We start from the raw sequence: 16513 nt of genomic DNA on the forward strand, positions 1-16513 counted from the left end.
TACACAGCTACCAGTGTGAACTCTGTATGCCATTGTGGTATCCACAGTACTATATAGCTACCAGTGTGAACGGTGTATACCGTTGTGGTATCCTCGGTACTATATAGCTACCAGTGTCAACTCTGTATACCGTTGTGGTATTCCCCAGTGTGAACTCTGTATAGCGTGGTGGTATCCACTGTGCTATATAGCTACCAGTGTGAGCTCTGTATACCGTTGTGGTATCCCCGGTACTATATAGCTACCAGTGTGACCTCTGTATACCGTTGTGGTATCCCCGGTACTATATAGCTACCAGTGTCAACTCTGTATACCGTTGTGGTATTCCCCAGTGTGAACTCTGTATAGCGTCGTGGTATCCACTGTGCTATATAGCTACCAGTGTGAACTCTTTATACCATTGTGGTATCCACAGTACTATATAGCTACCAGTGTGAGCTCTGTATACCGTTGTGGTATCCCCAGTGCTATATAGCTACCAGTGTGAGCTCTGTATACCGTTGTGGTATCCCCGGTACTATATAGCTACCAGTGTGAACTCTGTATACCATTGTGGTATCCACAGTACTATATAGCTACAAGTGTGAACTGTGTATACCGTTGTGGTATCCACGGTACTATATAGCTACCAGTGTGAACTCTGTATACCGTTGTGGTATCCACTATACTATCGACCAAGAAATTGAAGAAACTTCAGTTATCTAGGATGTGTTGTCTCCACCCCCTTCTTGTGATAAATAGCTGATAATAACTGAAAACTTATTTTACAAGCCTAGAAAAACGTCTGTTTCCTTTGTCAAACAAAGTCAGTCAAGTCAGCTGTCAGAACATATTGTGACATTACGTCTGAATAGCACTCTAGTAGGAGGTACAGGCAGTCAGAGGGACAGAGGTAAAGTTATTACCAACCCCATTGTAAAATATAAGTCATTGTTTGTGTTCAAAACAGACTTAGCATTTACTGCAGAATGTATTTTACCAGGATTACAAAGGAAAGATAACTCTAACACAAAATATAAAAAGATATAATGTTTAAGGTATAGCAAATGTATTATTAATTGTCAATTGTCATTGGTAGTCCTTAGCCCTTTCAAGACTGTGAACCACAATAGACTCATCCAGATAAATATATGGTAGATTCTAATGAAGTTACATGGGGGTGAAAGAGTTAGGCTAAAAATATCTAGTGAAGTCAGAGCATCTCAGATATTGTATGTTCCCATTCTAGTAGTTCTGTTTAAGCATTTATAATGGTTGCTATGGTGACTCGTTGCAGGCTTACCTGTTGTACTGAAGTTTTGAGTTAAGGAATCTTCAACTAAAAATAATAAAATTGGAAAGGACATGCAAATGCAGGCAAAACACAAAACAAACAGAAAGTAACAGTGAAAATAAAATGAATCCAGCTAGCTAGGCCTATAAAGCAAGAGGCACATTGGGCCTGTGTTCTTGTAAAAAATAACCGATATATTTAAAATGTGTTTTTATACAGTTGAACTTCCAAAATGTTGTTAGCAAATATATATGATCTTCATAATAGCAGTCTTAGATTTAACTGATTCCAAGGACTAAACAAATTAAAAATATTTCTCTTCGGACAGTTATGTTACCGAGGTATATTAACATCATGCTTATCTCCCTTTATTTTAATTTAAGGGCCCTACATGAAAACACCATCTTACCCCAAATTGATACTTTTTAATATCACTAGACTATAATCGCTCTCAAAGGATTTTTTTTGATGTACGTAACAATTTTCAAAAACCTGTCTGATTCTTGCAGTAAGATCATGCTTACCTCCCTTAGCTTCAGCACCAGAGTTGTGGTCTAAAACAAAACATTCACACAAAAAATAAGGAAAACAAAACGAAAATGAGGTATTGGAAAACAATTAACAGAAAAAGAAAACATGCAAAATGCAGAAGGAGAAAAACAATATTACAACATGAAACAGAAATGAACAAAACAAAATAAAAAGTGCAGGAAAACAATTATAAGAAAATATAAACATGCAAACTGGATATGGAATATGTAGTAAATTTGCCAAGACCTGTTTTTCCACTAAGACAATCTCTAGTGTAATTAGGTTTGATTGCTTGCATCCTATATAGAATGCAGCCCTTGTAGCTTTCAAGGTTTTATTTTTCAGCCAGAATATACCGGTATGCACTTGATATAGAGCATGCTATCTCCTAGCCTGATGATCGTGTAACAGGAGATAGAAATGCAACAGCCAGACCGGGGTTCAAACCCGGGACCCTCCGAATTCTAGATTGACGCTCTACCAATTGAGCTACCTGGTCTCCAACGATCGACCCAGTCTATAGTTCCGCTACAATAGTTATTCGTTAAAAATACTGCATTCGTTGTTCTACGATTTTCTTAAAGCAATTATTTGAGGAACCAGATTTAAAGAAGATATATTCGCATAAACTACATTATGATTGAAGAAAAATACTGCATTTGGCACTCTAAAATTTCATAAAACATTTCGTTGGGAAGGCAAAATTAAATAAAACTTTGCTTGTTGAGTCATATACTATTCACGAGGAAGCTAATATTGAAAAAGACAGTGCTCATGTAACTTAACAGTGATTTAAGTTAGGACCATTAACTACTACTGTGTAGCCTGAAATTCTTCTCAGAAAACTCATAGCCTGGTGATAGACTTTGTTTAATAATAAGACTAAGGTCACTATTGATACAAGTTTGTATCATGAACGAACGTGATCAGGTTTTGACTCCAACCCATTAAAGTGATTACTTCCATAAAAGGATTAGCCCTATTGCTTTTTCATTACAAACATATAACACAAGAACCAGGATCACTGGTGAATTGGTTTTCATTCTTGGATGAAGCGGTCTGGAATAATCCTGGATAATTAATGACTATATTGGGATAGAACATATTCCAGAAAAATTAAGCTACCTTTTCGGAAAAGTCCAAGCTTATTACAAATTACTGGTAATCCACCTTTGATCTGCTGTTAAAACAAGAGGCCCAGAGGGCCTGTATCGCTTACCTGTTTCTTTTGTTACATGAAACTGACAAATAGGTAACTTCAGACTAAATTTGGTAACTAGAACACAAGACATTTTAACATCTCTTAAGCTTCTTAAGATATTGTTGTTTGAAATTTGAAGCTTTTAACCCACGTTGACCTTTGACTCTGGCTAGCACTTAAAGTTGACATTTGACCTAATTACTGTAATAAAGAAAACGATTCACAGCTGGTCTACATAACATCCCCAAGTATCATGACTCTAGTCCAAATGGTTCTTAGGATATGGTTGTTTGAAGTGTTTAACATACTTGACCCCTGTGACCTTGAAAGTAGGTCAAGGCCACTTTAATGAGGAAACTTTATACAATTCCATCCCAGGTACCTAATGGCCATATATCCTGACCCTTGGCCTTATTGAACTAAATGAGAAGAAGATTGTTAAAGCTTTTAACCCATGTTGACCTATGACCCCTGACTAGCACTTTCAGTTGGTATTTGACCTCATTACTGTAATAAAGGAAACGATGCACACTGCTGGTCTACATAATATACTAAAGTATCATGACTCTAGTCCAAATGGTTCTTAGGATTATATATGGCTATTTGAAGTTTTTAACATATTTGACCCCTGTGACCTTGAAAGTAAGTCAAGTTCATTTTAATGAGGAAACTTTATAGCACTTTTCCCCTGGTACCTACTGGCTAAATATCATGGCTCTGGGCCTTATGGAACTTGAGGAGAAGATTAATTGTTAAAGCTTTTAACCCATGTTGACCTATGACCCCTGACTAGCACTTTCAGTTGACATTTGATCTCATTACTGTAATCAAGAAAAAGATTGGCACTGCTGGTGCCTTGGGGCCAGGTGAGCTAAACATTCTAGAAAGCAGAAAATCTTGTCATGATGCATGGACGAAATAAAAATCTTCCATGCTGAAAAATTTAGAAAATTCTTGATGAAATGAATTTTAAAATGTGTGTCAATCAGAGAAAACTTTGACTTACCTTCCGTTAAAAGGACAATAGCAGTGATAATGAGTGAACAGACAACGACGATGACAAGAAGAGCAATGGCTATCCCTCGCCAATTCTTCTGCTGCTGTGTATTGCCAACCAACTCCTGAAAAAAACATCACAACATGAGTGGTACAAATAAAAAAAAATACACAAGAAGCTTACAACAAATCTAGTACACTACATATACTCTCTTTGGAAAGTTTAAAGCCTTTTGGATACTGTAAAATAATCATACCGTATTTGAACAAGGTAAAGCCCTATCTCTTACCATAAAAGTGTTCCATATACTTTTTTACTGATTTGAGCATGCTATTCCTTCAGCGTCATTTATTGACCTACTTGAAAAAATATTTATTATTGCAAACATACTTATTTTAGCGCATTATCAAATATTTGCTGATTTAAGCACATCGATAAATTGGCGCACCCCAAAAATATGCAAAAGAGAACAATAATCATGAACTTCCATTGGTGTATTCATACTTTAGCATAATAATTAAAACACGAAAACCGCTAAAATGTGCACATTTATAGCATATAGCTTTATCAAGTAGTCCAGAAGGTTCTGAGATCATTCTAATTGTCCCAAGTTTCTACTGCACAGAACACTTATTAGGTCAAATACGGCATTGTCTTTCAAATTTTTCCAGCAATGATATATGACTATGAAATATGACTGAAAATCAGTAGAATCTTATCTTTAAGGTTGCTCAGGGGATGCCACTCTTTGTCATGAAGTGTTTTTAATAAGTTAGCTCATTTGTGTATATTAACCGGCATTCACACATTAAAATCCTTCACGCCATGAGTTTTAGCCAATCAAAAAATATTTAACATCTTTAACAAAAAAATCTGTGAGACTGTTAGGTTTCAAAAACTTGGACCCTCTTATATCTAGAGGAATGCTCTACCAACTAAGCCATATAACAGCTTGTTCACCTGTTTCATAGTTGGGGTCACCTGTATTGATTGATCTATCCATTTTATCAGTTTGTAAAACTATATCTTCTTTTAATGATAAATGCAATTGCCATGGTGATATGTTTATAAAAACAGCAACCTTTCTTTTAGGAAAACAATGTGTAAGACAAAAATAAAAGCAAAAAGTTTAAATAACCTGAACAATTATGTAATATCACTTTCGAAAGAATTCTTTTCTTCAAGGACTAATTGCTCTTTTAAAACCTGTATGCACAGGACTGTCTTTAACAACCTTCATCAGGATATGAAAATTACACACAATTTCTTGGAAATTTCATGCCATAAATACAACTTCATGTGAAAATTTCAAAGCTGTTAGTTGGACTCAAGACTCTTGCCATTATCATGCAGACCTGATGAAAATGGTTGCTATGACGTTAAGTCATCATCAACATTCCGCAGCAGCGACGATTTGGCAGGTGGAGTCGTCAGAGTAATGGCGTCTCCGAGGCTTTGCCTACAGACAATTCCCCATCTTATCTGTTAAGCATTTTATAATTGACACGTACAATTTTCTATTCGGAATTACTATAGTCCCTCCAGGACCATGAAATGACGCTTCAAAATCGTAAGCAATTGCCATGAAGAACGTAGCGTGTGTTACAATGAAAATGTTCAGCAATCCATTGAACTAAAACGGCCTTCATGCAAAAGATGCCTAATCACACCTTTGTAGTAGCTAGATTAAAATCAATCGGCTCAGACACAATACTGATTCTGTCTTAGACAGAACGTCAGGTAAAATTATTTTTTTCTGAATTTCTTACACGATTCAATAATAAATTGAATAAGGCCAAACAAATATAACATCTGTGTTTCCTGTTATGGTTTTGAAAGAAAAAGGGCATATTGGTTTAGCCTAAAAGCTAATATTTTTCTGTAAATATTTTTTTTTTATATTTTTCACTTATAGGTTGTTTTGGAAATGCTTGTTTAAAATTTATATAAAAACTTGCTGATGTCATGAATAAAATGTACCCACATATGAAAAAGTACCGGATAGCTTTTATACAGATGGAACAATTGATACAGTACACTGGGTATGCATCAAAACCTAGAGTTGGTAGGAACATTAAAGGTAAAGGGTGCCAACAACACTAGTTATAAATCGTGAAGAAGAGTTCCAATGAAGGTTAAAGGTACATGTATCAAATAACCTTAATCCCGTCAAAATTGAATAATTATACACAGTAGCTGGAAGTTCGCCATCTTGGAAACGTAAGTGTTTGTTGACTGCTGTATGTGTATTTGATCAAAGCTTCCTGGAGACTTGTTAGCTTAGCCAAACAAAATAGTAATGTTTCTATTGAAAATAGAAATAGACAAAATTTTGAATGCAACAGTGTAATATCATAGAGTGATCTTGTTGCTATTGATGATGCTGCAGAAAAGAATAATTGAACGTATTTGAAACATTAAAATTTGGTGTTTAAACTTGCAACTTTAAAGAGCTGATGAGGCTTCTAAGCAAGTCAATGTCAAGATATGCACAACAAATTTTAGAAAACCCAAATAGATGTTACCCTCATCTTTTTTATTAGGGGGTCAAGGTAATAGGTTGGGGTGGGGATGGNGTGATCAATTTCTATATCAGACGCTATGATAAAGATTCAAACCCCCTATTTGGGAATTGAGTTGTGTATACATACATTAAGACTTATAATAGATACCAATGGTTAATTTCTTCTGGAATAATTTTATTTTCTGTCAACACCTTTACTTAATCACCAGCAGAGTTTATTGAATTGATATTGACACATTTTTAAAATTCCTTTCTGCGTAATTACATTTGTAGGGGATTCTGCTGTGCTACACCATCAATCAATATCTGTCAAAAGCCATTGTTCTCTGCTCGTTACAATTGCACAATGATGTAACACGGTGTGCTTTTAATTGCCAATGTGCAAAACTAGCGTGATCCAAAATTCTGATCTGGATGTATATGAAGGCATGTGACCATGCTATAGGGCAAACTACAATGAAATTTGATCAAATAATTGAACAGTTTCTAGAATAATATTTATCTGTTTCTATGTATTTCACAAAATTGCTTCCAATGTATCGCAAATGAAAACACAACTTGATAAGAGAAACGTGTTCAAAGTTTCTTGAATCCAAAATAAATCCATAGCTCTGTATTACACCTGTGACGATGACTTATACTTTTTTAACAGACTTTACAGAAGGTCAAGGTCATAAGGTCATCAGCTGATGCTAACTACCCAGTTAATGGCATACAACTTTCTACAAGTGTATGTAAATTTACTCCAACATGTCAACAATTAACATTTAGCTTATAAAGTTGAAGGTCAAAAGCCATGTCCTTAAAAAAACTTGTTTTGAACACATTGGTTTGGATTCAATTATAAAACCGGAGATTATTTAGAGGGTAACAAAAGAGGAAGAATGCACTGCCAGACAGGGTTCAAACTCAGGACCCTCCAAACTCTAGACAGACGCTCTACCAATTGAGCTACCTGGTCGCCGACGATCGACCCAGTCCAGTTCTGCTGCAGTAGAAATATGAACACCATGGGCTAATAACGGGTAAATTACAGTACAACACACTATGGAACTCACTGAGAAGGTGGTCTCTGTGGAGCCACATTGGTCCGATAAAGGTAGGACCTCCATTTTTACGTTACATCCTGATGGGTCATAGACCAGAAATACTGTCTGTAATTAGTGAACAATGGCAACAGTTGTCTCTCCGTATCAGGTGCAGTCCAGATGTGGCCAACTGGTTTGGATACTGTTCCCTACCAAATTAAAGCCTTTGTCAGGTTTAATATATATCTATTATTTACGAAATGTTATACTGGAATCAGATATATAAATATAGTCCAGGGAATTGGTTTATTATTCATGAATGTTTCTATCTGTTCTAAATCATCCGATGTCAACAAATCCTAAACGTACATGTATTAGGTGTCCTGTAGCTTACACACGTTCATTCATGTAAGCTATTTCCAGCTATATCAGGTTAAAATCCAGGTATGTCAGCTGTCCTAGTACACAATTTCTATCTGTTTCAGTACTTAGATTCTTAGATATCTATCCAAACCCTTTTTTCCAGAATGTATACAAGCACTATACTGCTGCATGTGACACTGTCCTCCAATTTCACATGAAATAAACAAGATCTACCTGTCCAGGTATAAAGTCTAAAATTAGCCAAGTAAACAATACTGTACACCTAATACATAATCCAAGTGTACATGTATCTTGTCCAAAATTATTCCAGGGTAATATTCTACTAGCGTGAAAACTTAATGATGCATCATTTTTGATTTTGTCGATACGAAATCCATGGAAACAGCGTGTGTGCAAATCCAGGAATTTCACGATTTAAAATCCCTTTAGTGATCACAAGTCGGTACAGAATGACACTGATGGGATGAAAAATGTTCAAGCCCCGATCACTGCTACATGTACTTGGCGGATGAGTAGCTCAATAAAAATTATCGAGTTCCTGATATTTCTAATGTTTACCTAAACAGCCACCCTCTACACTGTGTCCCTAGTATAAATAGCTGGACACATCAGGCGTCGGGACCTAAGTACACAACTGTTCCTTTTCAAACAAAATCATTCACCTGGAAATATGTCAATGAAGTAACGACCCAGCTCGCAGAAAATATTATCTGGTTTATTATTTTACACCTGAATGTATTTTAAGTTAAATATACACGAATTTGAATATGGATTCAAGTGTTGATGTTAAGTATATTTAGATATTTATAGGTATAAAAGCATCAAATCAATTTGAACTAAAAGTTTGTCCCACAGACTGTTGATGAAGCTAACTAGACTTTGAGAGGTATATTCTGACTGCAGCTATAATGTGAATAATTGATTATTGAAGATTCAGTTTCTCTATTGGCAGTCAATAAAAATCATAATATTAATACACTCTATATTGTGTCCATACAAAAAACGTGAAATCTGAGTAAAGAACAAAACTGTCCGATATTAATTTCAGTTCATATAGCTGTAATGTTACAAAACATTTTTATTTATGAAATGTATAGTCAGCTTGTCCAGGTAAAACTGGAATATTTTTATCATATATGATCATTGTTTTATTTTAATAAGAATAACAAGGTTCACTATAACTCTGACTTCACCCCTACAGTTAAATATTTCAAAAACAAAATTGGTAGCATTTAATGGAAAACTTTAAAATATTTAAACTTCAAGCAGAAATCTTTTAATTTTAAATTACATGCAATACATTCAATTGCGCTGGAGATGCAATAAAAAAAACTGCTACAAATACAATTTTTTTAATATAGAAACTGCCTTATGTAGCTGAAGTTCACAGTGTTAAAAGTGTGTAGCAGGTAATAATTAAATCACAAATACGAAAATAAATCCTTATTCTTCAATTGTCTTGAGTACTTAAGGATGCCTGTCCCACTGCAGGCAAAACACTAGAGAGTTCCACTGTAGCGTGTAATCACACATGTACAGTAACCTCCCCTTAATTTCATTTCAGTTAAAAATGTTAACAAGCCATTCAAATTGATACAGTATGTCTCCCCTTTGCAAGTTTGGCTGGTCTAGCAGTTACAGTTTCAGATAAACTAACTTAAATGCAAAAATTTTATGTTGATGGAGATGCAAAGTCAATGGACCATGAAAGGTAGGCCGCATCCAGGATTTGATGCATGGGTTGAGATATACTTTCAGTGAAACTAACTTAAAGGCAAATACTTGATGTTGAATTCGAGGCTGACGTCGCTGGAAAAGTCTCCTATACTTCGTGGCGACGAGACAAAATGTCAGACAAATTCAGGGAATTATCATTGGTCTGTAAGGCAGGTCAGTTAGTTAGAGCCACCATGTTGTTAGCCATAAGGCCCAGGGTTCGAATCCTGGTCTTGTCTTGTATTTTTACTCTCATAATACTGTTGCTATTATCCTTTTTCTTTATTTCTTTTTTTTATTTTTTTTTACAGAAAATATCCCCATGATACGGATTTCTTTTCAGGAGCAATTTATAAAAGCTACTGCTATGCAGTGTAAAACTTTTCTAATTCAAAGTAACAGTTCTAGGCCAGGGTAGGGGATCCTTACACAGACATTATTCTCTAGTGTTATGACTGCAGTGGTGTAGCTATAGGCATTCTTATAAAATTGATTAACTTGTTTCGACAGATAATAATTCAAGATTATATGCCACCTTACAGTGTTATTTACCTCTATCCAAAAGAGTTCCACTCTAAGAAGTCTAAGACCCCTGTCCCACTGCACAGTATTCCTCAAGGACCCCTGTCCCACTGCACAGTATTCCTTAAAGACCCCTGTCCCACTGCACAGTATTCCTCAAGGACCCCTGTTCCACTGCACAGTATTCCTTAAGGACCCCGGTCCCACTGCACAGTAGTTTTGCGTATAAACAGCTGCAACCTCCCCTTCATTTTGTTTTAGATAGAATGGTAGTGAGTTTGGGCCAGCTAGGGTTCCAATCCTGGTTTATCGCCGCTGAAATTTACACTCAGATCATTGTTAGTAATTATATTTTGTTAATTGCACCTTTACTACTTTTTCAAGTCCTGAACGAGGTATATGGTTTTCTTTTCAGAAATGATTAATCAAAGCAGTAGTCATGCCAAAAATATGTGCTAGTTACAGTTTTTGTCAGTGTTACGGGAATATCCTTAATTGTAAAATCTACATTTTAAAGTGGTTAACCCTTTCACCACTGTAGACCATAATGGACTCATCCAGATCAATACATGGTAGAGTCTACTAAAGTTACATAGGGGGGAAAGGGTTAAGGACCCTTGACTGCACTCAGTTACACTTGCAAAAAAGAATTCTACTTCTGCGCTTTTTTTTCTTCCAATTCTCTTTTGGATATGAAAAATAAAGCAACCTTAGTTAAGTTATCCACCTTGGAAAGACTTGCCATTTTTCATTTGTTTTTTTACTTAAACAGTGACTATAATTCCCATTGAAAAGTATTCATCGTTCATTCTGCGATCTTATCTTTCTGTTCTCATTTGCTAATCGACAATGATCCATGTTTTACTAAAAGGATTCTTTTTTTATGATTTGATGTTGGAACTGTTGATGAATTATGATATTTGAAGTTTATGATAAAGTAATGCTTCATGCAAAACAATGCGAAAATAAATGTCAGTGGTATATATATATGTGGAAAATATTACACATCAGATTGTACATTTATTGCACATGAAATGAAACCTGATTTCTTTAGTCATATTTCCATGTTCAGTTTCATTTCAGAAAGAATCAATTTCTGTCAATGAGTTACTCGCTTACAAGGCCGACATCAGATCTGTGTAGGAACTAGCCTCGCCACAATGGCGCTGTACGTGATATTGGTTAAAAGCATTTATTTTGAAAATACGTAACTGTACATGCCATCAACATTTTGTTAAAATCAGTAAACAAATGATAAGAATTCTACAGTAATACAGTTAAGTTTGAAATTACTCAAGCCTGCAAAACACAATAGATTCTTTCATTTCCCTTTGTGTAAGATAGAGCCGTCCAGGGTAAATAAGGGGTGTAGAAAATTTCTATCCTACACCCCATTTCACGGGACGTGACGTGACAATGGCTCAACAATGACGTGACATCACAAATTTGGAAATCTCCGATGCCGCAATGTGGAAAAGGCGTTGTGATAAAATTAAAAGCTATTATGATGTATTTACTGTACACGTTAGAAATAAGTGATTATACTTTTGGTTTGCAAATATGGGGTATATGCTAAATCTGGCTGACAAAATTGTTTTCTTCTAAAACGCTGAGAGGGGAATTTGATATTTTTCAAAATGGTAGCCAGTCCAAAAGCATTTTCATGGTTTCTGGGCTTATTCTGGCGGTTGCAATGAGAGAGAAAATACTTTTTCGTGCCAAAGGGTGCATGTAGAATAGGGAAAATCTACCCTCAGGATTTTCAAATTTCAAAACTCCACCTTGGTAAAACACAAGGCTTTGCAAAGGGTTTTACCAAATTTGAAAAAAACCCAGGTGGAATTTCCCTATCCTACACCCCTGGACATGAAAGAGTCTTATAATCTTTAGTTTTTTACCATTTGATACCCATGCAAAAAATCAACAGATTCGTCCCCCTGTCAACTACGCGTATAACTTACCACTTCCACCTTCTCTTAATTATATCCGCTCCAAACGGAGACTAACTAACTTCACACCTCTACCTGTTGTTGTGCAATAACTGTGTTTTACAAACCCATCTAACAAACCACATGTTCCGATAATTAGATTAGACCGCATTTATGCAGTCCTATATATATAGTTCTATTAATCCTGCGATATTCTACACTGTGCAAAAATTGAGATTTTACTCCGGGGTATTCCCTCATGTAATCCTGGCTATACGAAAGCAATCAAACAATTCAAGATTTCTGTGTCTTCAGATTAAGCTTGCTTTTTTTCGCATCCTGTTTATAAATCATTAAATACCAACAGTGGTGATGTCTCGGTCCAAAGATTGCCTTTAAACGTTTGATGTTTGTCGTGTTAAGAGACATTCAATTTAAGACTCAATCTTCTAATTGTGTTCAGGGGGTACTTGAGAGGTCCAAGGAGGATCCAATGAGGTAATTTGTTGACATTCAAAATTGTTTTGTATATGCAAATCCTACATTTCAACTGGAGTGCAAAGCTGTAAAATGCGTGGTTGTTCCCGTTAAAATCCATTTCTATTCAAAAGAGCAATTTGGAGAAATTGACCCTGAATAATACTCTGATAAAATTTTGAAAAAATATTTCTAACACAAAATCAGTAAATTGTACTGTGAACAATTAATAAGAGTTAGGTTTGAATTGTTTCAGAAATAACTGCCTTGGCACGTTCGCAGCATAATTGCTGAATCAATTAGAGTCTTGAATTAAGGACCAAATGTTTTTGTTCTACGTGTCAAGAAACCATTTTTATACTTGTATTAAAAGCCAATCTGATTCTATTAAAAGCATGCTTAATTATTCTGAGAAAACACTTGTAACCTAAAATCTGTTAAATCTGACACCCTGTACGACACAATATATTGATTAGATTAACCTGTCTAACCTGACACCCTGTATGCTGCAATGTATTGATTAGATTAACCTGTCTAATCTGACACCCTGTACAACACAGTATATTGATTATATTAACCTGTCTAATATGACACCATGTGTGACACACTATATTGATTATATTAACCTGTCTAATCTGACACCCTGTGGGACAACATATTAGTTAAATTGACCTGTCTAATCTGACACCCTGTACGACACAATATATTAATTATATTGACCTGTCTAATCTGACACCCTGTACGACACAATATATTAATTATATTAACCTGTCTAATATGACACCCTGTATGACACAATATATTAATTGAATAAATCTGTCAAATCTGACATCATGTGGTACACAATTTATTGGTAAGGTAAACCTGTCTAATCTGACACCCTGTGGTACACAATTTATTAGTCAGGTAAACCTGTCTATAAGCTTACACCCTGCGGTATACAACTTATTGGTCAGGTAAAACTGTCTAATATGACACTCTGTTGGACACAACTTATTGGTCAGGTAAAATTGTCCCATCTGACACCCTGCAGTAAACAAATTATTGGTCAGGTAAACCTGTCTAATCTGACACTCTGTGAGACACAGCTAATTGGTCAGATTAACCTGTCTGATCTGACACCCTCTTTGACAAATCATATTTGGATCATCATATTTAATCAAAAACCTGGTAGGACACAACATATACATTTTTAGGTCAGGTTAGATATATATAACAGAATGTAGAGATCTAATTTGAGGGTAAGAAATCAGAATTGGATAACAGTGTCATGTTTATAGGAGTCTGATTACACAGGTTTCACTTCACTAGTCTTCACAGGCTACTTTAACTTTTCTGAGAAACTATTAATATCTGCTACCTGAAAAGATTGTTTCTATAGTAACCCATATCTGTTAACCCAATTTATTCTAATTAATTGAAAAACATCAAAAATGAAATTAATGGCAAATTTAGTTACTACATCATAAAACTTTCAAATCAATTAGTACATGACTGATGTATGTAGCATTTTGAACTATTGAATAAAACACAAGTTTAGGCTACTCAGTAAATCTTCAACAACTATTTATAACAATATACATTTAACAGGGCTGATTGATGTTATACATTTTCTATTCACAGAAGTTTCAGGACATTAATGTTCAGCTTTGTTCATGCTTCAGGCCTTATCTTTAGTTTATGGAAGATGCACAAGATATATTGTACTCTGAATAAATTGACGAGCTTGGAACTCCATGTATTTGTAATACATTTGACAACAGTATACACAATAACTGCAGAAACGTTGATATGAAATTTTATTTGAATTGAAATTTCATTAATATAAGTGCTGCTACATGCTAATCCCATATTCTAGAGGACCTACTGGAAGCCAAAATCTATACATTTTCTAATGCACAGACAGTAGATAAGTCCCATATATATATATGTGGCAGGGATCCCTGTGACTCTGCCTAAACCGTTTAATATGCTTTAAAACTTTTTTTTCATTACGACTACAACTTGATTTATCATTTATGCTTTTCACAACTTTTATAAAAAAATTGGACCTCCAATCATTTTACTGTGGCATTAACCAATCAAACTGTACCTGCAGTCCAGGGCCTGTATTCATGAAACCGTTTTCATATGCAAGCACTAGGATTCTGTATTCAAACTAGTTTTCTTGTAACTCTCATTAATCATGTCAAAGGATCAAAAAGTTGATTGTAAACATTGAAAAAAGAATTCAGCTTTAAGTTACTTATTTTTTTTCCAAATCATTGACAAAATAAGATTTTTTTGATAATTTATATTACCGGTATAGAAAATTAGTCTTGAACACAAAATCCATGCTAGAGCATGAGAATGGTTTCATGAATATGGGCCCTGGTCAACAGTAGTTCTTGGCCCAGTCATGCAACATTTATGTCTTCAGATAATGGGGCCACACAAGGGCCTGCACATGTATGTCATCAGATAATTGGGCCACAAAAGGGCCACATTTATGTCTTCAGATAATGGGGCCACACAAGGGCACCATTTATGTCTTCAGATAATGGGGCCCCACAAGGGCCATAACTTTAAAGTTTATCTCACTGAAGCGTCCTAATCGTAACACAGTAACATGTCACTCTATTAGATCATACATTACTGTGACAACAAGCTGACCAGGTGCCTGGGACAAAGACACATCTGACAAGAACGAGTATTATGGAAGAGAGAAAAGGAAAAAAGTGCAACAGGATAGAGAGAAAAGGAAAAAAGTGCAACAGGTTATAGAGAAATGCAACGGCCAGGATTATAACAGGGGACATTCCAAACTGTAAGACGGACACTCTACCAATTGAGCTAAATTAATGTACCTGGTTGTTGTTGACCAAGTCTAATGTTCCGATGTAAAAGGAAAAGATAAAGATTCCAAGTATATTTCTATGGGGGCAGGTTATCAATTTCAAGTTTCTCCCATGTCTAAAAGCAGAGTGATACATTATATATTTTATATATCTGAACCTACACAGGTTCAGAGATTACTCAGGGTCAACCAAATGTTTGTTTTCTATCAAATCTACAAGGCAATTATTCTATAACACACAAATGTTAAGCTCTTTCACAGTCTTAAATGAAGCTTGAAAATCTGGTGTTCATACATGTACATGTAACAAATGTTACAGAAAAATTCTCAAACGTTTAACGATACAACAAATGAGAAACAAGTTGGGTTTTTTCACTGGAAACACCATTACTGCAGTAAAAGCGATTGGTAAAACAGTAACTTATGAAAGCTTGTGTCTGGTTTGGGCTGTGGAATGCAATTGAAAGCAATATGTTGTTTACAAAACAAATTACTGAACATTTTTCCAGAATAAATTGCAAAAGTATGGGTACTTCAAAGCTACGTCATAAATGATTAGCTTTTTCAAGTATCAGTACATTTTTAAAAAATCCTAATTTAAATAAAGTGATATTCCTGCCAACCCATGATGTACGTATCTGTTGTTGTAATCTAAGCACAGAGTAAATCTACCTTCAAGATTTGTCAAGAGATAAGAAAGTAGAACAAAATCTACCTAATTATCATTGGGGGCTCTCACTCTTATGTCGCAGTAACATAATCGTTCCATTTTGGCTTTAAATTCTTGGGGAATTTTACCCCCAATCTCTTAAATAGATTATTACTTCACTTTATCTGTAGCCAGTTTTCTCGTGGTAAATTTAACAGATACATTCTCTGGGGTGGCTATGAGTCTAGTCGCTTCTCTGGATGCCTCCAGAGTCTAGTGACTTCTCTTGCCTTCTTCGGAGTCTAGCGTTTCCAATTCATAGTCTTTTATAGCTTCTCCATGGATATTAGGAGTCTAGTCGCTTCTCTGGTACTTTCAGAGTCTAGCTGCTTCTCTTGTTTTCTTTGGAGTCTAGCTCGCGCTCTTTATCAAGCTTCTCTGTGACTT

The 16513-nt window shown here is 35.4% G+C and overlaps 1 protein-coding gene across 17 annotated transcripts in view; it reads right to left on the minus strand.

The window, feature by feature from the left end:
- Positions 1–16513, minus strand: part of LOC110442987 (dipeptidyl peptidase 4-like) — a 406309-nt gene that overhangs the window by 54226 nt on the left and 335570 nt on the right. For 15 of the 17 annotated variants that reach the window (XM_021486900.1, XM_021486902.1, XM_021486898.1 and 12 more), the window contains 3 exons: positions 4012–4126; positions 1798–1827; positions 1283–1318 (listed from right to left, as the gene is read on the minus strand). In XM_021486900.1, coding sequence (XP_021342575.1) covers positions 1283–1318; positions 1798–1827; positions 4012–4126 — 181 coding nt within the window. Of the gene's footprint in view, positions 1–1282; positions 1319–1797; positions 1828–4011; positions 4127–7584; positions 8567–16513 lie in introns of those variants that run through there. The other 2 variants (XM_021486905.1, XM_021486899.1) reach the window with 2 other exon arrangements.

This window comes from Mizuhopecten yessoensis, unplaced genomic scaffold (genome assembly GCF_002113885.1).
Source record: "Mizuhopecten yessoensis strain PY_sf001 unplaced genomic scaffold, ASM211388v2 scaffold716317, whole genome shotgun sequence".
Lineage (NCBI taxonomy): Eukaryota > Metazoa > Mollusca > Bivalvia > Pectinida > Pectinidae > Mizuhopecten > Mizuhopecten yessoensis.